This window comes from Odocoileus virginianus, chromosome 6, assembly GCF_023699985.2.
Source record: "Odocoileus virginianus isolate 20LAN1187 ecotype Illinois chromosome 6, Ovbor_1.2, whole genome shotgun sequence".
NCBI classification, from domain to species: domain Eukaryota; kingdom Metazoa; phylum Chordata; class Mammalia; order Artiodactyla; family Cervidae; genus Odocoileus; species Odocoileus virginianus.
Genome location: NC_069679.1, coordinates 15,966,386 through 15,992,489, shown reverse-complemented (window position 1 = coordinate 15,992,489; position 26,104 = coordinate 15,966,386). Strand labels below are relative to the sequence as shown.

Here is a 26,104-nt window from a genome sequence, read left to right as displayed (position 1 = left end):
GACTCGGGTCACTGTCTACATAAAGACATTTGTTCAGGTCACACATTCGCAGCATCATAACTTATTTTCCAAGGATTTTTAATTAATATTTAATTAATTAATTAAATTAATATTTAATTAATAACACTTATTTCCACTACTGTGTAATGTAATAAGGATGACAGATTAAGCTCATTTTGGGATGGGGGAAATGGGCAAACTTTTTATCCAATATTAGAAGTGCAAATTAGGGTACTAAAACACTTTCATCTGTCATGCCAGTCTAATAACATTCCAGAGGGGCCTAATCAAAATCTAATTACTTTTGGAAGACGAAAGTACAAGTATAGTGATAGAGAGCATAACATTTTTAAGGCTAGGAAGGCTGAGAACCTGAAAGTAATGAGAATAATATAACAATGGCTAACCTGTCCTGACTAATAACTGGTCCATTCCACTCTCACCTCCCACAAATGAACAATAAGCAGTAATTCCCACCCCTAATCGCAAAGCAGAAATAACGTGGTTTCAGAGGTATTCTTGTTAGGATTTAAAGACGCTGCGTTATAATGACTTTGGATAGCTAAGGTTCTATCTGAGTAACCTTGAAAGCTTATAAAACAAACTTGGGCTTTAACAGATGGAAGACTTTGACTCTTAGGTTCTACAAGGATGACATATGGGAGCAAGTCACTTAGTTTGTGAGTGAACCCAGTCTGCCAGCTAGCACTGATGTCTTAACAAGGCTCTGCTGTTCCCTACTAGTCACTCTGTAAACAGGAACTATTTGAGTGATAAAATTTTGATGAAATGTGACCCTGTGATGTTAAACCAACAACTTAGACTAGAAGCGAGAAGGGTTCTAACAAAGTGCTTAGTTCATGGTCCAAGCAAATCTGAATAAAAGAGAGCAATGCTGAATTCACTGGTGGCTTAGATCTACAAAACTCTTGGTTGGAAAATGAAAAAAAGTGATTAATGAAAGAAAACATGTCACCAAATGTTTTAACATATGTAAAATCTGCTACCCAATCTAAGAAAGCTTTAGTTTTGGGGTTCCTAAACCAAGCTATGCATGAGAACCCCTTAAAGAACCAACTTAAAAGCACAGATCTCTCGGTCCTACCCTAGATGTACTAAATCTGCACTTGGGGTAGCAAGACCCCACAGTTTGTTTAAAAGGACTGATTCAACTGTAGTATATGTTTTAGTGACAAATGAAAATGCATTTAAATGATGCTGTGCATGTGTGCTCAGTCGCTTCAGTCATGTCTAACTCTTTGCGACCTTATGGACTGTAGCCCGCCAGGATCCTCTGTCCATTGGATTTCCCAGGCAAGAATACTGGAGTGGGTTGCCATTTCCTCCTCAAGGGGATCTTCCAGACCCAGGGGAAGAACCCGTGTCTCGTGTGGCTTCGGCACCACAGGCAGATTCTTTACCACTGAGCCACTGGGGAAGCCCCAGTTCAGGAAATAAAAAATTCTCAACAACACAAGAGAAAGCTATGAGTCTATGCAAGGGTTTTTATATTCATATATTTGGAAATTGATAAAGGATTCCTTTCTCTATCCCCACCTTTCACCCTCAACCAAATGTCAAGGGTCTCTCATATAAAATCTGAGAGAAAATGAGACCAAGGTGAATGAGTCCTTGCAAATACAGCTTCCAGATATCTGACTTCAAGAGAATCTTTCTCTTTAGCCTCTCTGTACTCCTCTACCTTCCCAATATCATTCTGAGGATCTCTCAGAAAAAATTCAAAAGTACCTTTTCAATCCAAGAGATTTTTCAGCCAAATCTGAAAAATAAAGGGTGGGCAAGCAGACAGGCAGAGATCTTTAAGGCCTCTCACGTTCCTCCACGACCCAACTCACCTCCCCATTGTCCTTGTCAATACTGTGAGACTCATCCAATATCCTATCCACCTCTACATAGTCTGGGTTGAAGGGCTCTTCATCCTAGAGGAATTATGAAACCAAACAATAAAACCAAAGAGATCACTGTCTAGGAAATTCACCCTTCCACCCAACCTTTAGTGGATATCCTTACTTCAAAATTTATTAAGAAAAAAAGGGAGTTCCCCATTTTCATCCTATCAAATCCTACACACTTACCTTGTTTGCACCTATCTTCTCATATTACCAGATCAAGTGTCACTACTCCTATCAGTGGCTATTCTCTCCATATATGCTTTGGATTTCATTCCTTCCTACCTTCTTAGGAATCCCTCTCCAGTGTAACATTGCCATAATATACACACATGTTCTACTAGTTCACATCTTAAAAAGACCTCTCTGACTCTACATCCCCCTGCAACTATTCTTCTGTTCTGCTTCACATGTAAGCTTTCCCAAGAGTTTTAAACACACAGTACCTCCATTTCATCACTTCTTTATTTGTCCATCCATTCCACTGTTCTTTCTACTTCCATCACATAATGAAACCACTCGTCAACATCATTCATGATCTCCAAATTGCCAAATACAATGGAAACATTTCTGTACTCACCTTAATTTACAGCTACAAAGTATTCAACAATTGATCTTTCTCTCCAAAGCACTATCGAGGCTTTTCTGAGACACCATATTCACTTTTATAGCCTTATTTTGGTTTCACTTTGTGTTTTGGTCAATTCTCAGTCACCTTCACTGGCTTTTTTTCCCCTAAGTCACTGGTATCTAACTTTGGGTGATATCCCAAGATAAAATAACCCAAGGCTCCAAAAAGAGATCTCAAAGAAACCATAGGGAAAAAAATTCTTCCTTCTTATGGCACTTTCCCACTGATTTTTGTGGCCTATCTTTTCCCTAATATTTCTCCTATCACTCTGGCATAGTTATTAAGACTTTAATAACAATGTATATGCTGATACATTCCAAATTTTAATTGTAGCCTAAAAAATCGAGTTTTGTATATCTATCTTCTTGCTAGACATGTTATGCAATTTTAAACTTAACATGGTCTAAACTAAAATCTTGATTTTCCCCAAATCAGTTGCTTCTAAGATCTTCCATTCTTTAATACCTGTCTATGTAAGCCATCATACCAATTGCCGTCAATCCTACTTTAAAGTAAACTCAAATTTGTCCCTTCTCTCCAACAACTGAAAGCACTCTGCTATAAAGCTGTGATAATTTCTCATCTAGAAAACTTCAATGGCCTCCTTACAGCTCATCCTACTTTCATGCTTACTCTTCTCCCATCCATTCTCCAAAGTCTAGATGATCTTTTAAAGGTGAAAACTGGTTTATGTCTTTGGCCTGTTTTAAATAGTCCAATGGTTTCCCCTTTTGCACTTAGAATAAAAACAAAACTAAAAGGTCTGTAAGCACCTGCTTCTATCATATATAAATACCACCGTGCTTTCAGTTCCTCATCCTATCTCAGGGCCTTCATATGTTGCTACTTCCCATGCCAGGGGTACTATCTACAGGTGCTTATGGCCTTGCTAACTTCTATTCATAATTCAATTCTCAGTGAAGCCTTCCCTGATCATCCAAAGCAGGTATTTTTTAATGTCTTCCTATGCTCCTTCTTTTCTGATATCTATCACAATTTGAATTATTTTAAAATCTCTCTCTCCTCCCCCATTAGACAGTGAGCTATATGAGAACACAGACCATGTGTGATCTGTTAACCACAGTGACTAGCACATAAACAATGAATAAATGAGTGATTGATTTGGCTAAATGACCTACCTATAAAGGCAAATCTAACTGGCACACAAGTCAGTTAGCAGAGCTTAGCTCAATGGCCACAAATTATATATCTAGTATCAGCTGAAATGGGATTACAGTTTCATTGTACATTTCACAAATCAGGCTTTAAAAGAACATAGGCAAAAAAAAGAAAAAAAAAAACCTCCACAACCCAATCATTATTTTATTTTCATATAAAAAGAAATTATAAAACCTACATGGCCCTGCTTGCTCTCCAAGTGATGTGGAAAATAACTCACTTATTGACAAGTCTGGTGATATAAAGTTAGCTTCATCAGATGTATTTGGCTACAACTGGCCATTTTTTCCTAAAGCTATACATTATTCCTTCTCTTTCAGTCTTCTTATTAGATCTCTTCCTCCACAGGTCTTAAGAAACTTTGAAAAAGAATTCTTTTTCTCAAGGCACTTAGTATTATATATTAAATACGGATTTTAAAGCTCCCATTTTGGAAAAGATGTATGTGCAAAATGTTTTCAAAAAATGGAGTGTTAAAATACAGCTCAAGAGATTCTCACAGATGCTCCAGTACTTAATTAGTAGTAACATTGGATGTAAGATATTAAAGTTCCTTTATCACTATTTCTAGTTATACTGGATTAGAAATTTGAGAAAGTAAATGTTCCCTCTTAATGATATGGTTGCTTATGTCTACAGATACCAGCAGTTGCTAAAGACTGACAATAAAGGGAGAAGAATGCCGGAAGTGGACAGATAGTTTATCATCTGTTTTGAAAATACTTCATGAATATCAAACAACTCAATTTCAAAACATTCTATAACTTATAAAAAGACCATATTTAGACCTGGTAAAACAAACCATTGGGCAATTAAATGAGGAGAGTCCAATGATCGAACTGAAACTTATATACCCATATATATAAAGCAACTATAAGTCTTTTGAACAATCTGTCAGGGATAACCCTAGAAATTTATGCTTCTATGAAATAAATGATAAGCAATACCTATTCCTAATTACCTCATGGAAGAAGTGTCTCATCTGAGCCATTTTGGTTTTGAAGCGCTTTAGTTTTTGATGGATCCTCTTATCCTTCTCCAGTTGGGAGATGGTGGCCCATTCACAGTGCAGATAGGAGCTAAAGGAGATGGAAATAGTCAGCCATGGAATGAGAAAGTGGAACTGGTAAGCTAATGTCTCAGATGAGGTGATTAGCCAAAAGCAGACCTAAGAGTATGCTGCTTCAATGGAGAGATAGTCTCTTATCAGATCAGTGCCTCTTAAACTTTATTTTGTACACCAACCACTTAGTCTAGGGTTGGCTTGAAAGTTCACATTTCTAACAGGCACCCAAATGATGCTAATTCTGCTGGTCAATGGATCACACTGAGTAGCAAGGTCTTAATGTCAAGATTTTGTCTTTTCATACTGTTCATTGAAAAGGCAAATGGCTAATTCATATCAATGTATAACAAAAACTACTGTAATGATGTAAAGTAATTAGCCTCCAACTAATAAAATTTAAAAAAAAAATAAAATAAAATAAAATAAAATCACAAAAAAAAAAAAAAAAAAAAAATGAAAAGGCAAAATGACAGGATATTGAAAGAGGAACTCCCCAGGTCGGTAGGTGCCCAATATGCTACTGGAGATCAATGGAGAAATAACTCCAGAAAGAATGAAGGGATGGAGCCAAAGCAAAAACAATATCCAATTGTGGATGTAACTGGTGATAGAAGCAAGGTTCGATGCTGTAAAGAGCAATATTGCATAGGATCCTGGAATGTTAGGTCCATGAATCAAGGCAGACTGGAAGTAGTCAAACAAACAAAAACAAAAGGAAGTGGTCAAACAGGAGATGGCAAGAGTGAACATTGACATTCTAGCAATCAGCGAACTAAAATGGACTGGAATGGGTGAATTTAACTCAGATGACCATTATATTTACTACTGTGGGCAGGAATCCCTTAGAAGAAATGGATAGCCATCATGGTCAACAAAAGTCTGAAATGCAGTACTTGGATGCAATCTCAAAAATGAGAGAATGATCTCTGTTCGTTTCCAAGGCAAACCATTCAATATCACAGTAATCCAAGCCTATACCCCAACCAGTAACGCTGAAGAAGCTGAAGTTGAACGGTTCTATGAAGACCTACAAGACCTTTTAGAACTAACACCCCAAAAAAATGTTCATTATAGGGGACTGGAATGCAAAAGTAGGAAGTCAAGAAACACCTGGAGTAACAGGCAAATTTAGCCTTGGAATACAAAGCAAAGCAGGGCAGAGGCTAATAGTTTTGCCAAGAGAACGCACTGGTCACAGCAAACACCCTCTTCCAACAACACAAGAGAAGACACTACACGTGGACATCACCAGATGTTCAATACCGAAATCAGCTGATTATATTCTTTGCAGTCAAAGATGGAGAAGCTCTATACCAGCAAGAACAAGACTGAGAGCTGACTGTGGCTCAGATCATGAACTCCTTATTGCCAAATTCAGACTTAAATTGAAGAAAGTAGGGAAAACCACTAGACCATTCAGGTATGACCTAAATCAAATCCCTTATGACTATACAGTGGAAGTGAGAAATGGATTTAAGGGACTAGATCTGATAGACAGAGAGCCTGATGAACTATGGATGGAGGTTCGTGACATTGTACAGGTGACAGGGATCAAGACCATCCCCATGGAAAAGAAATGCAAAAAGGAAAAATGTTTGTCTGAGGAGGCCTTACAAATAGCTGAGAAAAGAAGAGAAGTGAAAAGCAAAGGAGAAAAGGAAAGATATTCCCATTTGAATGCAGAGTTCCAAAAAATAGCAAGGAGAGATAAAAGAGCCTTCCTCAGCGATCAGTGCAAAGAAATAGAGGAAAACAACAGAATGGGAAAGACTAGAGATCTCTTCAAGAAAATTAGAGATACCAAGGGAACATTTCATGCAAAGATGGGTTTGATAAAGGACAGAAATGGTATAGCCCTAACAGAAGCAGAAGATACTAAGAAGAGGTGCCAAGAATACTCAGAAGAACTGTACAAAAAAGATCTTCACGACCCAGATAATCACAATGGTGTGATCACTCACCTAGAGCCAGACATCCTGGCATGTGAAGTCAGGTGGGCATTAGAAAGCATCACTACGAACAAAGCTAGTGGAGGTGATGGAGTTCCAGTTGAGCTATTTCAAATCCTGAAAGATGATGCTGTTAAAGTGCTGCACTCAATATGCCAGCAAATTTGGAAAACTCAGCAGTGGCCATAGGACTGGAAAAGGTCAATTTTCATTCCAATCCCAAAGAAAGGCAATCGCAAACAATGCTCTAACTACCGCACAATTGCACTCATCTCACACACTAGTAAAGTAATGCTCAAAATTCTCCAAGCCAGGCTTCAGCAATACGTGAACCGTGAACTTCCAGATGTTCAAGCTGGTTTTAGAAAAGGCAGAGGAACCAGAGATCAAATTGCCAATATCCGCTGGATCATCAAAAAAGCAAGAGAGTTCCAGAAAAACATCTATTTCTGCTTTATTGACTATGCCAAAGCCTTTGACTGTGTGGATCACAATAAACTGTGGAAAATTCTGAAAGAGATGGGAATCCCAGACCACCTGACCTGCCTCTTGAGAAACCTGTATGCAGGTCAGGAAGCAAGAGTTAGAACTGGACATGGAACAACAGACTGGTTCCAAACAGGAAAAGGAGTATGTCAAGGCTGTATATTGTCACCCTGCTTATTTAACTTATATGCAGAGTACATCATGAGACACACTGGGCTGAAAGAAGCACAAGCTGGAATCAAGATTGCCGGGAGAAATATCAGTAACCTCAGATATGCAGATGACACCACCCTTATGGCAGAAAGTGAAGAGGAACTAAAAAGCCTCTTGATGAAAGTGAAAGAGGAAAGTGAAAAAGTTGGCTTAAAGCTCAACATTCAGAAAACTAAGATCATGGCATCTGGTCCCATCACTTCATGGGAAGTAGATGGGGAAACAGTGGAAACAGTGACTGACTTTATTTTTGGGGGCTCTAAAATCACTGCAGATAGTGACTGCAGCCATAAAATTAAAAGACGCTTACTCCTTGGAAGGAAAGTTATGACCAACCAAATAGCATATTAAAAAGCAGAGACATTACTTTGCCAACAAAGTTCCATCTGGTCAAGGCTATGGTTTTTCCAGTGGTCATGGATGGATGTGAGAGTTGGACTGTGAAGAATGCTGAGCACTGAAAAATTGATGCTTTTGAACTGTGGTGTTGGAGAAGACTCTTAAGAGTCCCTTGGACTGCAAGGAGATCCAACCAGTCCATCCTGAAGGAGATCAGTCCTAGGTGTTCATTGGAAGGACTGATGCTAAAGCTGAAACTCCAGTACTTTGGCCACCTGATGTGAAGAGTTGACTCATTGGAAAAGACCCTGATGCTGGGAGGGGTTGGGGGCAGGAGAAGGGGACGACAGAAGATGAAATGGTTGGATGGCATCATTGACTCGATGGACATGAGTTTGAGTAAATTCCAGGAGTTTGTGATGGACAGGGAGGCCTGGCGTGCTGCGATTCATGGGATCGCAAAGAGACGGACACGACTGAGCAACTGAACTGAACTGAATGTCAGGATTACAAGGGATTTTATCAGGAAGCACCCTTACCTCACTTTTCTGTAGGCAAATATTAATCAGTCAATTTCTCAGCTTATCTCTGAACAGACATTTTCCTCACTTAAAACAATCTGGGTGATGAAAACTTTTAAAAAAAAAGTGGGGGGGGAACACATTCCCAACCTGGATAGACTATACGGTAGAACTTATTACAACCCTGTGGAATTTGGGGTGAAAAGCTTTTTTTCATAGATCACGTACTAGTTCTTGTACTTGACAAAGAATTCTTCTGCTTCAGTATACTGTCCAGAAGGAAGCTGGGAAGAAAGAAATTAGTTATTAATAACTCATTTGTCAAAGAGAATCCTTAATTTTTAACACATGTGATAGACTTTCATACCAAGAATAAAATATGTATCATCCAGGATATATCACTGACTAAAGGATTAAAGAACTTAATCTGGTATTTCAATGCTAGAAGATTGATAGCTGGAGAAAATAAGCCCTTTCTGGATTTAAACAGATAAGTGAAAGAAGGGGCAATAAGACAGTTCTTACTTGCCACCTAACTTTCCACTACTATCTCCTGTAACTACATTGTAGCGATATAGACTGACATCCAAAGGTGCTCATTACATAAAGCCTGTAACTGTAGCATTATGGGCTAACATTGAAAATAGGCCTCACCTCCTTCTTCACAATACGCATAGAAAGCACTTTGTCTACAATGGCAGCATCTTCTTCACTGGGATTCTCCTGCAGGAAAAGATGCAGTCAGTCAAACAAAGAGATTGTGAGCAGCAAGACACACATCTCAAATTGCTTAAGTTCTCAGCTTACCACAAAGAACTGCATGGAAGGCAATGTCTCGCCATCTGGTTCCTGCACTGGCTCAGGAAGGATAGGCTCAGTTTTGATTGGACCAGTTACATCCACTTCTTCTTCTTCTTCATCGTCTGTGATCTTTATATCCAGATCCTCTGTATATTTTTTCCGCTTAACTTGGCGGTTTGAGCGTCTTTTCTACAGGGGCAAAAACAGTCAAAAGAACCGCTTAGGTCTCCCAAAGAAAAAACCTTTAAAACTATTTGCCTATAGTCATGTACTTAACTTAGATTTGACTCCAAACTCCCTAGGAAAAATCAAACCAAAAGATGATAAAAAGCTTATTTATCAAATTGTGTGATGTTAAACCATGTAACTTATTCTGTGTACTGAGTATATATTAATTTCTTGAATTCTTTCATTATAGTATCAGAATCCATCTGAAAGTAACCTGGGTACTATTGGCAAGAGGCTCTGAAAAACTGAAATAGAACTCTCTAAACTCTCTACCTGCAGGGTACAATGAACTTCACACCAGGAGCAGCCCTGGAGTCCACTGGTACAAAAACATTGTTTCTAATTGTTTGCCTATTTTAGTTCTAAAGTTTTGTTTGTTTAATAAATAGGATCATACAGCATTTACTGTTCTGCTGCTTACTTTTTGTTAACATTTTTCTTGGAGATGTTTTCCATATCTATGAATTTCAGATCTACCTCATTCTTTCAAGTGGTTGAGCAAAATTAAATAATCTCAGTAACATGTGCAGTTCATGATAAAAATTAGGAAGGATGGAGAGAAAAAATTATTTTTCAGTAATGATTATAACCCTTGGAAAAACCCAAATCAAATGAGTCATTAGAAGCATAACTACTAAAATTGATTTGTAAATTCAATTTTAGTAGTTAGTAGTACAATTTAGTACAATCACTTGTACTAAAATTGATTTGATAAATTTGCTGGGCATAAAGTTAATTTTTAAAAATCAACAGCATTCTTACAGAGACTAAGCCAGAAAATACAATAAAAGAAAGTCATTTTATGAAAAAACATCATCTTAAGTATTAAATTTAGTAAGAAATCCAAAAAATCTATGTGAAGAAAACTTTAAAACACTACAGGACATTAAAAGAGTTGAATAAACAATGAAATATATATATATAACCTCTTCAATCACATAAATTTGAAAAACAAATTTAACAAAAGTTTTAAATTAGATAAGTTGATTCTAAAATTCAACAGAGAACTAAGAATCTAAGAATAAATAAAATATGGAATTGTTGGGTCAATGGATATTGTCAAATTTTGTTCTACAGAAATTTTCTTCATGCCAGTGTGTAGTCTTCAACAGTAGTGTATGAGTTCCTATTTCAAATGGAAATATGAAATGGAAAAATGGAAATATTTCATAAAAATATGAAACGGTATACTTGGCTTTATCAGACTTTAAAGCCAATATAACGCTATACTGATTAACACAGCTTGGTACCTCTCCAAGAGGTGATAAACAGGTCAATGAAATAATGTCCAAATACAGATTAAAATACTTAGGTAGATTTAGAGCATGATAAAAATAGTACTTTTCATCAGTGAGGAAAAAGTGGATTATTCTATAAATGGGATTGAAAACAAACCACTAGCCAAACAAAACAAATTTGTTTTTCTTATATCTAGAGGATATAAGAAAAACAAATTTATAAAAAGATTGAATGATTTCAAAGTTTAAAAAAAGACAAAATTAAAAAAAAAAGAAAATTTCTAAAAGATGTGGAAGAAATTTTTTCTTTAAATAATCATGGAGTAGGAAAGGTGTTTCTGATAAACTGACTGATCAATTTGATCTTACAACTAAGAAAAAAAATCAATACAATAGAAATATGAGCAAATAACATGAATAGACAACTTTTGTAGGAAAAAAACACAAATGGCTTTCAATGTAAAATGATGCTCACACTCACAATAAAATTGTTACAACTGAAAACTGAGATAACTTTTTTTTTGCATCTAACCGAGAGGCAAAAATCTGAGAGTTTGATCAAATATTTGAAATAAGAACTCATACACTGCTGGTGAGAGTACACACTGGCATGAAGAAAATTTCTATAGAACAAAATTTGACAATATCCATTGACCAAACAATTCCACTTCAAAGATATTATCCTACAGATAAATTTGTACATGTATACAAATCCCTGTGGGCTTCTCTGGTGGCTCAGTGGTTAAAGAACCTGCCTGCCAATGCAGGAGACGTGGGTTCAATCCCTGAGTTAGGAAGGCTCCCTGGAGAAGGAAATGGCAAACCAGTCTAGTATTCTTGCCTGGGAAATCTCATGGACAGAGGAGCCTGGCAGTCCATGGGGCTGCAAAACAGTCAAACACAACTTAGCAACTAAATAGCAACAACAAAGAACAACAAATCTCTGCCAGCAGTGGTAGTAAAAGACTAGAGAAAACCTAAATGCCCACTGACAGGGGTTGGATTGAACAAACTATGCTATAGTCAAAATATGGAATACTATAGCACTATATAAAAAGAATGGGATAGACTGACAAGAATGAACAGTGAAGATGTGCGCTGGAACTCTCACTGCTGGTTGAGGTGTAAAATGACAATCACTTCAGAAGGCAGCAGATTCTTATAAGGTTAAAAGGTCAAATGTTTAACTACCCCATAGTCTATCAACTCCTGGCTATTTAGCTACGAGAAATGAAAACCTATGTCCACAAAGCATATGTACTAAGACTGTTCACTGCAGCCTTACTCAAAACAGCTCCAAACTGGAACAAACCAAATGTCTAATAGAATGAATAAACACTGGTATATTCCTAAAGTAAACACTTCTCAAGAAAAAAAAGAAGGAATGAACTTCTGATACATCAACATGAATAATTCTGAACACCACTATGCTGAAAAAGGTGAGATCCAAGAGTATATACTATGTGACTCCATTTACATGAAGTTTAAGAACAGACTAAGTTTATGGCTAACAGAAATGAGCACAATTGTTGCCTATGGGGAGATGGGGGGAGAGGATGGTGAAATGACTGAAAAGAGGGTACAAGGGAACCTTCTGGGATGATGGAACGTGGGAGCCTCAGTAAATAATTTCTCTACTTTGGTGTATATTTCAAATTTTTCATAATAAAAAAGAGTGTGAGGAAGAATGGGCTGGATCTATCTTTTCTAATATAGAACTATATTTAAGATACACTGTTAGAGAAAAAAGCACAGTACAGGAGAATAGGGATGGAATACTTACATTGAGTGGAAGTGGAATCAGAATGCTCGTGAAAGTAAAGAATACTTCTGGAAGGATACACAAAAGTAATAACAGAAGTTACATCTGGGGAGGAGAACTGGGGGACTGTGAGGTCTCCACTGCTAAGACTGGTATTTGAAGAAACACAATTAGGTCAATTAATTGTGTTTCCTCAAATTCTTATGTTAAAAGCCTAACCCTCGAGTACCTCAGAATGTGACTGTCTGGAGACAGGGCCTTAAAGAGGTGATTAAGTTAGGGTGGGCACTACTGCCCTTAAAAGAGGAGGGAATCTGGCCATATGCAGAGACAACAGGGATATACGCCCTGAGGAAAGACCATGTGCGGGCACTGTGAGGAGGTGGCCCTCTGCAAGCCAAGGAGAGAGGTCTCAGAGGTAACCAGACCTCCTGATCCTGGACTTCAAGCCTTCAGAACTGTAAGAAAATAAATTTCTGTTGTTTAAACTATCTAGTCTGTGGTATTTTGTTATGATAACCTTAGCAAATTAATATACCACTTTTTAAATTTTATTAATTCTTGTATTTCTTGTATTACAAAGATTCGCCTTCAGTTTGTGTTTTAATTTTATGTTTAATTGGAGGATAATTACTTTACAATACTGTGATAGTTTCTGCCATACTCACTGTGTTTTGATTATATAACACTTTATTTAACTGTTTATTTAACAAACATATATAACTCTTACTGTGCTCTTTTACCTAAACATTGTTCTATGTGCTTTGTAAACATTTACATTTAATCCTAACAACCCTACTTAGCAGATACTACTATCTGTATTTTAGAGATGAAGAAATTGAGACACCACAAAGTTAAGTAAACTTGCCTGAAGTGACAATATTAGTAAATAATACGGTTAACATGAGAACCCAAGAAATGGTCTTGGTCTTAAACACTATGCTATTTAGAGCATTTTTTGTTGTTGCTACATATGCATAGTTTTTATATAGTAAATATATCAGTCTTTCCCTTTATGACTTGGAAATTTTAATACCCTCCTTAGAAAGACCTACCTGATTTTTTAATTATTTAAAAAAACTCATTCATGTTTTATAAAGGTCCATGATTTCAGTTTTTACATTTTGACCTTTGATTAAACTAGAATTTGTTTTTCTTAAAGAGTAATGCAAGAAATCCAGTTTTATTTCTTCATAAATGAGTAATCATCCTAACATAATGTGTTAAATAATCTTTCTTTCCATTGATTTTTATTGATTTTATTATCTTTCTTTTTTTTTTGGCTGCACCATGTGGCTTGCAGTATCCTAGTTCCCTGACCAGGGATTGAGCCCTGGGCCCTCAGCAATGAAAGTACGGAGTTCTAACCACTGGACCACCACGCAATTCTCTCCACTGATTTTAAATGGCCTTTTAACTCAACATAGTAACATCTCAAAACTATTTGGATCTGTTTCAAGACTCTTATTTTTCACTCTGCTATTTCTTCTTTAAACTCTTGGCAATTATAATTTCATAATATACTTTAATGTCTGTTAAATCTAGCTTTTGTTTCACTCTCCTTTTCAAAAATGTCCTGGCTGTCCTCACATGTTAGCATCCCCCACAAGAACCCAAGATTCAGTCTGTCAGTGCAATGAATATATATTAAGGGAGAGGGGAGACACTTATAAAGTACTGATGGCTAGGGAGGCACCTGAGGTTTGTTTAGTCCAAACCTCCACTTTCAGATAAGGAATTTAGATATAGCTAAATAAACTAGCCAGTCCCATTAGAGGTACTCAGAAGTACTATGGGTATCCTGAATCATTAATAGCTTCTTCTTTCCATGGTTGGAAACTAGAGTCAAAGATGGTACCGTAAGGCAACAGAGACAGAGGACTAAAGTTCTTTTGATCCAGCTTTTTTTATTCCCTTCCCAATGTTTCTCATCTTTAAAAGGTAGCAAAAACACTGTGCCTTAAGCACCCCAGTTCACAAAGTCAAAACCCTAAAGTGTAGAACAAGTAATGCACAAGGGACAGCTGGACTGTTCTTTTTTTTTTCTTTTTTTGAGAAATTAGATTTTTTTTTAAACTAAGAGAATGTTGATTGCCAAAAAGGTAACACAGAGAAGATTAAAGAGCAATTAACATAGAAGAAAGTGGTGATAGTGCAGCCTTCCCCTAAAAAAAGCACCAAGTCATTTGGGAAAAAAAACCAAAAACCTAGAATGGTAAAAACAAACAAACAAACAAAAACCAATAATAATAATAATGGAGACCAAAGTTTCAGGGCCTTAGCTGCCTGCTATCACATCTAATTTAAAGACATGGTAAATAAATCTTGTAATAACATAAGGGATATATATTGACCAGTGTGAAAGGTTGTTGCTGAACAACGAAACACCCTGGGATTCTTGGTCTCTGGAGGATAATTCAATCCAGGGCCAGAGACGAGGCTTGATCGCTCAGAGCTTTTGTGTAATAAAGTTTTATCAAAGTATACAAGAGACAGAGAAAGCTTCTGACACAGACATCAGAAAGGGGACAGACAGTGTCCCCCTGGACTGTTCTAAGAAAGACCAAAGTACTATCATACTCAAAACAACAACTGCAGAATAACTGCATGTCTGTTTAGTCTCTGAAACACTGGAATTTGAGAAAATGACTATTGTAGAGTAATATGCATTTTTAGAGTAATACAAGTTTTGCCTAAAAAAATAAATAAATAAAATTTAAGACATGGCCATGACCAGGTTTTGCCTCTTTTACTTTTTAGGCCTACCTCCGGTTTAGAAAACCTGTTGAAATATGCATAGGCTTATGGTCTCTCATTATCTATTCCTGGTCTGCCTGTCAGAAGTAAACAGGATCTTTTCATGAAGTTTTTTTAGGGATTCTTTTACCTGAATACTGCTTTCTTCATCTTCCCGGGGTGATTGTGCAGGCATGACTTCTACATCTGAATTATCAGATGAGGTATTACGTTTTCTCTTCTTACCCACCACAGGAGTGATGGTGCTAAAAAGGAAAAACCAAATTCAGTTACAGTGAAGGCAAGGAAAATTTAGGAGTAGAAAATACAATTAATCTAACCTATTACATATGAAGCCTCCAGGCATGCTGCTGCTGCTGCTAAGTTGCGTCAATCGTGTCCAACTCTGTGCAACCCCATAGACGGCAGCCCACCGCCGTCCCTGGGATTCCCCAAGCAAGAACACTGGAGTGGGCTGCCATTGCCTTCTCCAATGCTCTAGAGATATTCAGTCTGGGGACACATAACTGGTGAGTAGGGTGTTTGAAAAAAAAAAAAAGATATTGGGGTTTCTAAACTACCAGCTGGCTTTTACATCGGATTTGACAAATTTTTGCTACCACTGTATTCACAAATACCTGAATGAAGGTAGCATAACACAGCAGAACCAATTCCTGACTAACAATTACAAGGCCTCGTCTGAGTTCCAGTTCTGTCGCTAGCTCGGCATTAGTTTTCTAACTAGCAAACACTGATGATAAAACCTGATGTGATAGAAGTTGAAGATCAAGTTAAATAACAGATATGAAACTTGCTTTTTTTAAGCTAAAAAACCCTGTACAAATATAAAGCATTATTATAATTACACCACAAAGCCTGAAGCATCTCAGGGAGTAGAAGCTAGAAAGAAAGGAGTGAAGCTACAAGGTATGGAAGGAAGACAGCACACTCAGTTGTGGCGAGTTATATGGCAAGCCATGGTTCTGTCAAGACCGCTTAAGGCTGACAGTGGCTGCTGAAATCTCCAGTTCATATATGAAATGCAAGAACAGGGCAGCTATGTCTGCAGCAGCTCTCTTTCACCGGCGTGGGTCACAGGGGGCTAGGGAGAAGTCTTTCATACTACAGTGATACAAAATCAGGAAGCACACAGCTTTTACACATAACCCCTAACTCAAGACTGGCTGTCTCCCCAGGCCTTGATGTTCACTTGGGACAGAGAAGAGATAGGACTTATTATTTTCTATGACCGATCCCCTTGAACTCTGTAGCTGCTATATACAGCATGAATTTAAAAACAGGAATTTAAACATGTATGTGCTCTCCCCAAATGTCCCATCAAAACAGCGAAGGGTGGCACTCACTTTAGCTTACTCTTGCCCTTGGTTTTGGAGGCACCAGATGTTTTGCTCTTCTTTGGCTTTTCTTCCTTGAGCCTCTCCCCACTGCTCTTCTTCCTGCGTTTCTTTTCACCTTCTTCCTCAGGCCTAACGCTAGGCAGCTCATCCTCATTCAGGACTCGAGGTATGTTCTGTTCGCCCCGAGCACGGGCCCTAGCAATGGCCTCTGCTACAATCCGATTTGCTTTCTCTTGCTTCTTCTGGTGTTCCAGCCTACGGTTTTCCTCGATTCCTGTCTTGCCCCCAGTATGCGGAGCAGAACTTGCTGGTGAGGACAGAGCTGCCACTTCACTGGCACTGAGAACTTTAACTACGGAGAGCCCAGAAGAGGCCCCTTGGGAAGAGCCAGCCTACAGAAATAAAGACACTACAATTTCAACATGCTTATAGTTAAATGACCTGAATAAAACAGCTCTGAAGCACATAGGCTAGAAACGTTAGTTCTCTAATTCCTTAAGAATGAGACTTATATCAAGTCTTTCTGAACCCAGAGGCACGCTTTTTTAGAAAGTATTTTTTGGTGGGATGGAGATGAGAAAAGGCAACTGTGCCAAATTAACTTTCAATATTCTTTAGCCATGCTTCTAACGTCAATACCCATCTCCACAATTCCATAAAATTTCCAAACAATACAGATAACACTGGTGTCTAGGCTAGTAAAAAAAATTCAAATTCCATTCTTGTCCTACCTTTATCTTCCTGGGGCGGGGGGTGGGGGGTGGTTGGGGGAGGAATGATAAGCACTTGACCTCTTCAAGACTATTTACCTTTCAGATGAGGGGTTATTTCCAGTCATTTTCATTTCACAAGGATATCAGGAAAAGATTGTAAATAAAACAATTTAAAGACAAATACTAGACAAATCATCTCTTAACCCAAACCCAACAATAACCCTCAAATCTTTTCATGATATAATTAAAATAAGGTTCCCATGGGTGAAAGAAAGCAAAGCCTGCATCTCACTTCAGAGATATGAATCTAGACTGGCCCCACATCCAACAGTGAGTGGTGCTGAGGATAACGTCAGGGGACTAAGAGCGTGTTTGCCTTCTTAACTCAGCATGTTAGGTCTCACCTGTGGCTGAAGTACCACCTTGAGGGGTACTGAAAGTCTCTGTCCCGGGGCCTGTCCTGGTCCCATTATCTGAGCCTGCTGCACAGAGGAGAGAGTCACTGGCTGGGTGGAGGGTGGCTGCTGGGGTTGTGGCTGCGATGATGGAGGCTGTGGTACAATCTGGATTTTCTGCTGTGGTTGCTGCACCTGAAGCTGTATAGTTACTACTTTGGCAGGCTGCCCCTGGGCATTCTTGGCTTGAGTCAGGGCTGCTAGCTGGTTGCCCTGTAACACTATCTTGCCTGGTAGACTCCCTAGCACGACATGCCGGTGTCCTTGGGGACCTCCAGACTGTGGCTGCTGGAGGACCAGCGTGATGCGTTTCGATTCACCCTAGAGTGAAGAGAGGAAATTGCAAGAGAGGGAGGACATTAAAGAAGGGTAGACCCCTTAATATTTACACCAATTTTCCTCATCCTAGAATTATAAAACCTGAGGGTCAGAAAAGACCCTTTGTTCATCTTCCTATCTGTCCTAATAAATCTTTTCTATAACCTCTGCCCAGTGGGTACCAAATCTATTCTTGAAAAACTGCTGGAAGGCTTGCTATTTTCTAAGGCAGTCATTCCATTTTTTGGAAATCTATTAGAATAAAAGTCTTTATATTGAACTAAAAATCCACCTTCTCAGAGCTTCTCTTCACCAGCCCTACTTATCTGAACACTGTCTTCCCCTCCTCCAAATTCTTCTGACCCTTGATTCAGAGGTTAGAGTCTTTATTTTCTTATAAAAGAAACAAGTCTTTTCACTGGGCAAAGCTGGAGGAGGACAATCTTAATAATAAGAACAGGAAAGGTACACATAGTTTCTGTAAGTCTTGCAAATATAAATACACATATTTTTCAAAAATGATTCTTTGTTCCCATTGCATCCTATAGTACTTGTATAACTTTATATCATCCATCACTGTGAGTTCTTGCTTAAGGTCTGTATTTCCTGGCAGATGGTGAGCTCTGTATAAGGACAGGAACTGTGTCTATCTTGTTCAGCACCAGCTAGGCACAGTGTAAATATGTAGTAAGAGCTCAAAAAATGCATTAACACTGACTGCTTTCACCTCGTAAGTAACAAATAAGGTGGCTATCAATACTAACTGATACAAAGTAAAGATGGAATTTAAGCAGATTTCCTAGAGACAGCTTTTATGTGCTTGCTCTCACACAGTTGCTGGGCCCTCTACTAAACCAAAATTCACCTCCCCCTTTCACTCAAGTCACCTGGGTGGGTGTAGAGGTCAGTGTAACTGCAGGCTTCAGTGGGGGCCCTGTGGCCCCAGGGTTTCCAGCAGGAGCTGAACCCTTAACTGGCTGTAGGACCAGCTGCTTTACTGGTCGGCTGGGCTGGACAATGCGCTGAACAGTAGCCTGGTTCCCAGGGACCTTGGCGGCCAACACTGTATTACCAGAGACAATGGAAACACCAGGTCGAAGGGGAGTGCCGGTTAGCACTTTGGTAAAAGTGACTTTTCCACCATTGGCTGTGCCAGCCACGAGGGGCTGAGCTGTGCTGGTGATACCTTGGGCCTGAATTTGTGCCACATGGGCACCAGTGACTGAGGAGCTTGGTGGGGCCTTAAGGATGACAATCTTAGGGGCAGACTGAGGTGGTTGTCCTCCAGCACTATTGGAGGAGACAGCTGTGGCAGAGACACCCATAAAAGGATTCCCTTGGCTCAGGATCTCCTGGCTCTTGGAGACCTGCAAAAGTCCTGGTGTTGGCGTTGGTGTCTGTAAGACAGGTTGGGCTGGCTGCTCTTGGCTGACGGGCTGAGTGGTATAATCATGCAAGGTTAAAGATTCTGGAGCTGGAGCTGTTGATTCTTTGGGAAGTTCTGTGGGGGCTGTTTCCTCTGGTGGGGGGACCAAGTCATTTGCTGATGAATTCGCCACATCGCCACCTCCACCATCCTGGTTCATCTGATCCAAGGAGTCCAGAGAGCTTGGCAGTCCAAGGGCTTCTTCAATAGGGTCTTGTGTGACCTGATTGAAGCTGTCATCAGTCAGAGAGTCCAGGCCAAATAAATTTGGGTCATCAAACAGATCCATGATGGGGTCTGCCATCTTGGGAAAGCAATGGGGGTTACTTCCCCAAGGTTTAAGGAGGGAAGGGGAGGGGGGGTACTGGCTCTCCCCTCCCCTCCCCTATTAAGAAAAAAATGTACACAATGGAAGAGGACTACTCTTCAGGTAAAGAGGCAAGAAACAAGTGCATGTCAGACTGTCCTGACCTTCATGGAGCAAGATGGCTAGGTCTTCAGAGGAAGATGATGGAACTCCTGTTGTAGAAAGACAAATGACAAGTAAGCCAAGGAGGTGACCTCAGGGAAAACTACCCATAACATCAAATAGCATCAAAATAGTAAAAGAAGAGGGAAATGTGAGGTAAGCTGAGGACAGAGACACAGCAGAAAGAACATCCACATTTCTGCTTTGAAACCAAAAGAGAAAAAAAAAAATAAGCCAACCCCTTTTCAGGGCTCTTACACCTACACACTTTGAAGCTTCTGTCTGTCAAGATCATCCCGCTGTCTCTGTCCACTTCTTTTCACAATTATCATTCTTAGGTACAGAACAGGAAATGTAACATTCATTCAATTTCTATTTCAGATTCTTAAGTTGACAGAACTTAACAATATATCAGCAATACTTCAGTGAATACAGATAGAGGCTTCTGGATATACTGGATTTTGTAACTTTTCCTTATAATTCCGATACTTCTACTTACTACTGGTAAAAATAAACATCATTAACCAAGTTTACTGGATAATCTCGCTAAGTTTATAGTATAATTCCACCCAGGAAGATTCACAAACTTTAGTTCACCTATCAGTGAATCTATACATTGTGCTTCTGTTATTAGGTCCCCTTCCCGCTTTCTCATATTTAAGATCAAAACTTTCTCTGGCAAAAGATTCAAAGAATTCTACAATTTTGTTCCAGTTTATGTTTCCAACTTTCACTCTCATCATTTCCTGTATGTTCATCACTTCCCATATATACCCTGGATTTCAGGCCAAACAGATAATCCAGTTCCCTTAATGACATTCCTATCTGCATGACTTTGCCTATCTTGCTGTATTTTCTGCCTGGAATATCTTTATCACCCTCCCCACAAACATCTCTTCCAGCTAATATCTTTTAACATCCTCAAAAGTCTACTCAGTAAGGCGAGTCCTGCACCTCCATAAGGTGAGCAATTTGTGATGACTCAGTCCCTTCAACTTCTTTGCTGTTGTTTAATCGCTAAGTCGTGTCTGACCCTTTTGCAACCCCATGGACTACAGCCCACCTGGCTTCTCTGTCCATGGGATTTCCCAGGCAAGAATACTGGAGTGGGTTCCCCACCCAGGGATTGAACCCACGTCTCCTGCATTGATGGGCAGATTCTTTACTGATGAGCCACCTATGAAACTCTCACCTTCTTTAAACGCCTACAACATTGTCTGTTCCTTATTTAAAGCATTTAAAATATTTAACATTTTGTTAAAATGATAAGTCTCTTGTCCATTTCCTCTGAAGGCCCAAGAGGTTCCTTTGTGCAAATTATAAAAAGCTGCCTGCTCAAGATGCTTGTCTGCCATCTGCTGGAAAATTGTCATACTAAACATATTATCTGTGATGATAATGAACATGTGCAATGCACACTCTGCACAACCCTGCATGGTGGCCCAGCTCCTCTTTCTCGAAGACAGAAGAGCTCCTGAATGGGGGGACCACATCTTATTCATCTGTGGATCTCTAAAGTGCCAGATGAGTATCACATACACAGGAGCTACTCAAAAAATTTAAATGAGTTAAAATAAGTGCTTGTGGTATCTGAAATGAACCATTCTGTTCTTAGAGAAATTAACTGGCATTCCCTGATTCTAAGATGAGACAGTAGAAAACTTCCTATCTTGAAAAACTGTCCCAGAAATAACTGAAACTACGTTTACAAAATCCACATGTGGGGCTTTTAAGTACATAAAATGTTGGAAAAAGGAAAAACTAAGACAAGGAGTTTTAAGTATGTCACCATGTAACTATATGAAAATGTAGTATTTGCTTTCTGTATACGGTATCAATATTGTCAATTCAGGAAAGCTTCGGTAACACCATTTCTCCTACTTTTAGAAGACACCAGAGAAGAAATTTGTCAGTAACACAGAACAGACTAGACTGAAGACTTTTCCACACAAACCCCAAGCTTTTTTCCCTCTTCCTCAACCCATTCCAGTTATCCCTGTAAAATTAATATAATGTGGGTAAGTATCCCAGAAACTGAGATATAGATAAGAAACAGACTCATCAGTAGTTGGCACATCAGTCAAAATTACAAACCATACATGGCATCGCCACCAATGTTAAACAAGATCTTTCTAGCTTCAGTAAACTGTACCCCTTCACATCTCAACCAAGGTCCGCATCACTTCCCATTCCTGGCTAAAGTATTCCACAAGCTCATTCCAGCCTCTCCTATCTAATGCCTGCCCCAAAGTTACTCAAAATGGTGATCTCAGAAGAGTTATAGATATTTCTTAATTCAGTGAAAATCTACTCAATAATTTTATAAATTTTTTCAACACTTCCATCATCTTTTTTCTAGTTATGCCCTACTTTGCTACCTATTATCTTTTTACCTCCTATTCACTGTCAGAGAAGCTACACTAAATATCTAACAGTTAGGTGTCACACAAAAAATATAGTGAAAGTTCCCACTAACTAGAAGTTTACACTGATAACAGTTTATAACCTGCCTTTCTTCCATGGAGTATTCTGTCCTTTCCATGACTCCTTGCTATTTATTCACCCAAATGCTCTTTCTTCCCTCCGCAACAGCCCAGTCTCAGAGAGAGAGATCTCATTTTTTAATGGGGAAAACCAGGTTAACAGCTTCTGAAATATTTCCTTACTTCCACGTGACTCAAGCATTAAGTTCTTAAAGGTCAATGTACTTATTTATCTCCCTTTCCAATTTTGGGGCCAAATTCCTGCTTCTCCTGGTTCAGTCAAGGCCCAATAATTAAAAAAACCTCACCAGTGACAATGGCACACCATCAAGTCTAAATACTTCTCAGTCCCATTCCATCAACTCACTCCTACTGACCTAATTCATCGTATATGAAGTTTTTAATCCTAGTCTGTAGCTTCTTTTTTTAACTCACATCTTTAAATCTGTCCTTGACTCTCAAAAGAATAAACCTTCTCCAAATGTACCTCCAACTTTCTTACTTCCTCCTTCTATCCTTACTTATGGGTCATCCTGGCTATTCTATGAAGTTCATCTACCTCATGAATTCTCTTTCCGTAATTCAAATCCTGGTAACAAAAATTAAAAAATGTTAAGCAGTCAAATATAAGAAACCCTTAAGATAACCTTAAGTAAAGCAACTCCCTAGATAAAAGAACTCATAGCAGACTTTCATCATATTGAGAATGAAAAGCCAGCCTTCACCTTCCATTGACCCAAAGAGAAACATATGCATATGCTCAAAAGACAGTTTGATGGTTGTACTTAAACATTTTCCATAATTCAAACTAACAAGTAGACTAATGACAAAAAACTTATGGGGGTGGGGGGGAGGCAGCGGGTGTGGGATACGAGGGAAGTAGAACTAACTAGTCAGTTAAAGTTAAAATTCAAAGCTATCCATCTAAAACTTTCAGATAACAAGCCAGAGAGATTCTTTATATAACAGCCCTTCAGCTCATCTTCTTTTTTAATGAGAAATTACTCCTTCCCCTTGAAATAAGTAAATACTGATTTTTTTTTTTGCAGCTTTACCACCTTTAATATAGCTCCGCTGTGTTTTCTTAGAAATCTAGAGTCCCAACTATCCTGTTTTTATTTTATGTGCCTCCTGGTACCCATGTCCATTTCAAAAACAACTTGTCTGTCCAATCATAAAGGACTTAGTTTTAATTCTACTCTGTACTTTTCAATCTCAATCTCCCCATACCTTTCAACAAAGCAGTGATTCTCAACTGGGAGATGGAAGGTATGTGAAGTTTGCAAATGTACATTTAATGTTATAATTTTATGTTTGTCAAATGGAAACGATCTCAGTGTTTACACTATTTATATTAAATAAAACTGGACCATATCTCTTGGCCTGTGAGGATATGTAAAAGACAACATGACAGAGGGCGGTGGGGGGGGGGGGGGGCAGGACGTGGGCAGGTTTGGACAGAGAAAGAAGCATGCCTGGTTTGGAAAGATTATCAACACTTCTGTGATGGGATAAGATTTCTTATGGCCTCTCAAAAGGAAGTTCATCATTTTGTTTATGATAGATGAGAAACACTGCAAGAAAAATTAGCCTAGTTGTCTAAAACATAAAATTACATAAACTGACCTACAGATATCCATTCTCCGTTTACAGATTTCTCTATACTGCCCATCCTCTTAGAAGATAACAGATGAATGGCATGACAACAAATGACCTTTTGGGGGAGGGGAAGGCTGCATTTTTACAAAGTACCAGCCATGACCACTTAACCTCTAACTGCTCAAAGAACAAACTATTCTACTTCAAAGTATTAATCTTGTTATTGGAAACTATCCTTTCAAGAGAACCAGTGGCAGGCAGGCAGACATAAACACATTATGGAAACAAAAGATAGACAGAAGCAATCAGAAAAGATCTCTTGAAAGTAAAATAAATCAGAAGGCTTAAAATGAAGATAGTCAATATAATTGTAAAAGAAAAGGATTTAAAAACTGCACCATGGAGACATCTGTGAGACCCAAAGGGTCTTAAGTCTTATAAAGAAACGGGAAATAAATATCCTATGTGAATGGAATCACAACTTAGGGTCAGCAAAGGATCAGGATGGAAGGACACAGACCATAAGAAACGGAGCTATTAACTTGAAGCCACTCAGGAGATTTCCTCAAGAATACCGAGATCCTAGGCCATTTTCTCTATCTTCACCATTCTCACTGCCAAATGTGTGGCTGCTCTTTTTTCGTTTGTTTGTTTTCCCAGTTACTGAAGGAAAAAGCACTCCCACCTCAATCAGGAGTATGGACATTTGGGGCAAACATGGCTGGTAAAGTGAGTCCTTCTGAATAAATAGGGAAAGCAAAATAGGCAACTATGAATGCTAAAACCGTGTACGTACGTTCAAGGGGTAAGGGAGAAAGTACAGAAATTTTGTACTTCTGCGGAAGAAGGGAAGGGGCAAGGTAAGGAAGTACGGGGTTGATGGAGAGGGAAACGCGACTGGAGGCGGGGGCGGCGGGGACCCGGGTACATTACCTGCTCATACTGCCAGTGCTGGTGCCAGTAAGGCCCACACAGCAGAGGCGGCAGATTGCTGGCAACTGGAGCCCCCCAAATGGAGATGAAGTACATGCACTGGAAGGAGTGAGCTAGTGGGGTGCCCCCCAGGGTGGGGATGGCCAAGACGGGAAGATGCGGGGTGGGGGGGTGTGGATGCCCGGGTGGGAGCAGTGTTAGGGCGGAAGCTTCAGGCGGGAAGATCCGACCAGCCCTGAAGGAGAAAAGGAGCTGTGTCTCACCCCAGCAGGGTAATAGAGGTGCCTTTACCTGCAGCGGCCGTGGGGGGCCGGTTCGCCCCTCTCGCTGTCTCTCCAGCACCAGTTCCCCCTCCTCCTGCGCAACCTAACTTGATGCTCCTGCCCGCCCCACGTCCTTATTGGCTATCCTCCGCTGCCACTCACCAGAGGCGCAAAGACGCAAAACAGCGCAAAGGGTGGGACTAAACAGAGCTTCCCCCTCCCCCGCCACCGCGGGGTTAGGTTGAGAGCGCACGGAGAGGCCTATCCGGTTTCCAGGGCCGAGGCGAAGCCTGCAGCTTGCTTGAAAAAAAAAAGGAGCCTGGCCAGAGGAATGGTCTCAAGCTGCGGGAACTAGTCCTGGAGATTCAGTTCACCCACCATCAACACTCTTTTCTGTACACCAAAGAGCGTACACTCGGGAGAGAGGGTTCCACACTAGGCCAACTCCGCCTCCCTCTGAACCCCCTGCCTCTAAGTCCTGTCAGCTCCTCTGCCCTGGTGACCCTCCCTGATCCCACGACCCATTAAAAGGGGCCACATCTTCCGTCCATCAGAGGAGTGAGCCAGCCCAACTGCTGGAACACGGGACCCTTTTACTCTTCAAGGATGAAGCGCTCTCTCTGCCGCAACCCAAGTTGCATTCTTGATAGTCTAACCCTTGAGCAGCAGTATCACTTTCTTGAAAGTAATCGCAGGTATCCACGGACAATTCCAAAGCTCTCCCCTTCCAAAATACACACCTACTCCTAGCCCCCAAACCTGGGCCCTGGCCCCTACCTCGCTGCTCTTGAAACTCAGCCCATCTGATACATGGGCCAGTGTCCAGTTTGCAGCGCCACTTCAGACCACTCTAATTCCCGAGGGCTGGCAAGCCCAGAGTGACGGTACAAGCTGAAATCCCTCAAAGTAAACTGTTAATAAAAACAGCTGCTTACCTCCTGACCACTAATTTCCCCTGAAATGTAACCACTCTCAACACTGAAATCCTGCTTTCTGTGCTCTGTGATACAAACTAGGAAGATCAATTG

General features: G+C 39.7%; 1 protein-coding gene across 9 annotated transcripts in view; it reads right to left on the bottom strand.

Moving 5' to 3' along the window:
• Positions 1 to 26,104, bottom strand: part of CHD8 (chromodomain helicase DNA binding protein 8) — a 63,717-nt gene that overhangs the window by 23,323 nt on the left and 14,290 nt on the right. For 5 of the 9 annotated variants that reach the window (XM_070468884.1, XM_070468883.1, XM_070468886.1 and 2 more), the window contains 9 exons: positions 18,791 to 19,848; positions 17,535 to 17,906; positions 16,424 to 16,809; positions 15,211 to 15,325; positions 9,102 to 9,284; positions 8,949 to 9,017; positions 8,523 to 8,578; positions 4,682 to 4,799; positions 1,857 to 1,940 (listed from right to left, as the gene is read on the bottom strand). In XM_070468884.1, coding sequence (XP_070324985.1) covers positions 1,857 to 1,940; positions 4,682 to 4,799; positions 8,523 to 8,578; positions 8,949 to 9,017; positions 9,102 to 9,284; positions 15,211 to 15,325; positions 16,424 to 16,809; positions 17,535 to 17,906; positions 18,791 to 19,633 — 2,226 coding nt within the window. In that variant the 5' untranslated portion in view covers positions 19,634 to 19,848. Of the gene's footprint in view, positions 1 to 1,856; positions 1,941 to 4,681; positions 4,800 to 8,522; positions 8,579 to 8,948; positions 9,018 to 9,101; positions 9,285 to 15,210; positions 15,326 to 16,423; positions 16,810 to 17,534; positions 17,907 to 18,790; positions 19,849 to 25,104; positions 25,201 to 26,104 lie in introns of those variants that run through there. The other 4 variants (XM_070468887.1, XM_070468888.1, XM_070468882.1 and 1 more) reach the window with 3 other exon arrangements.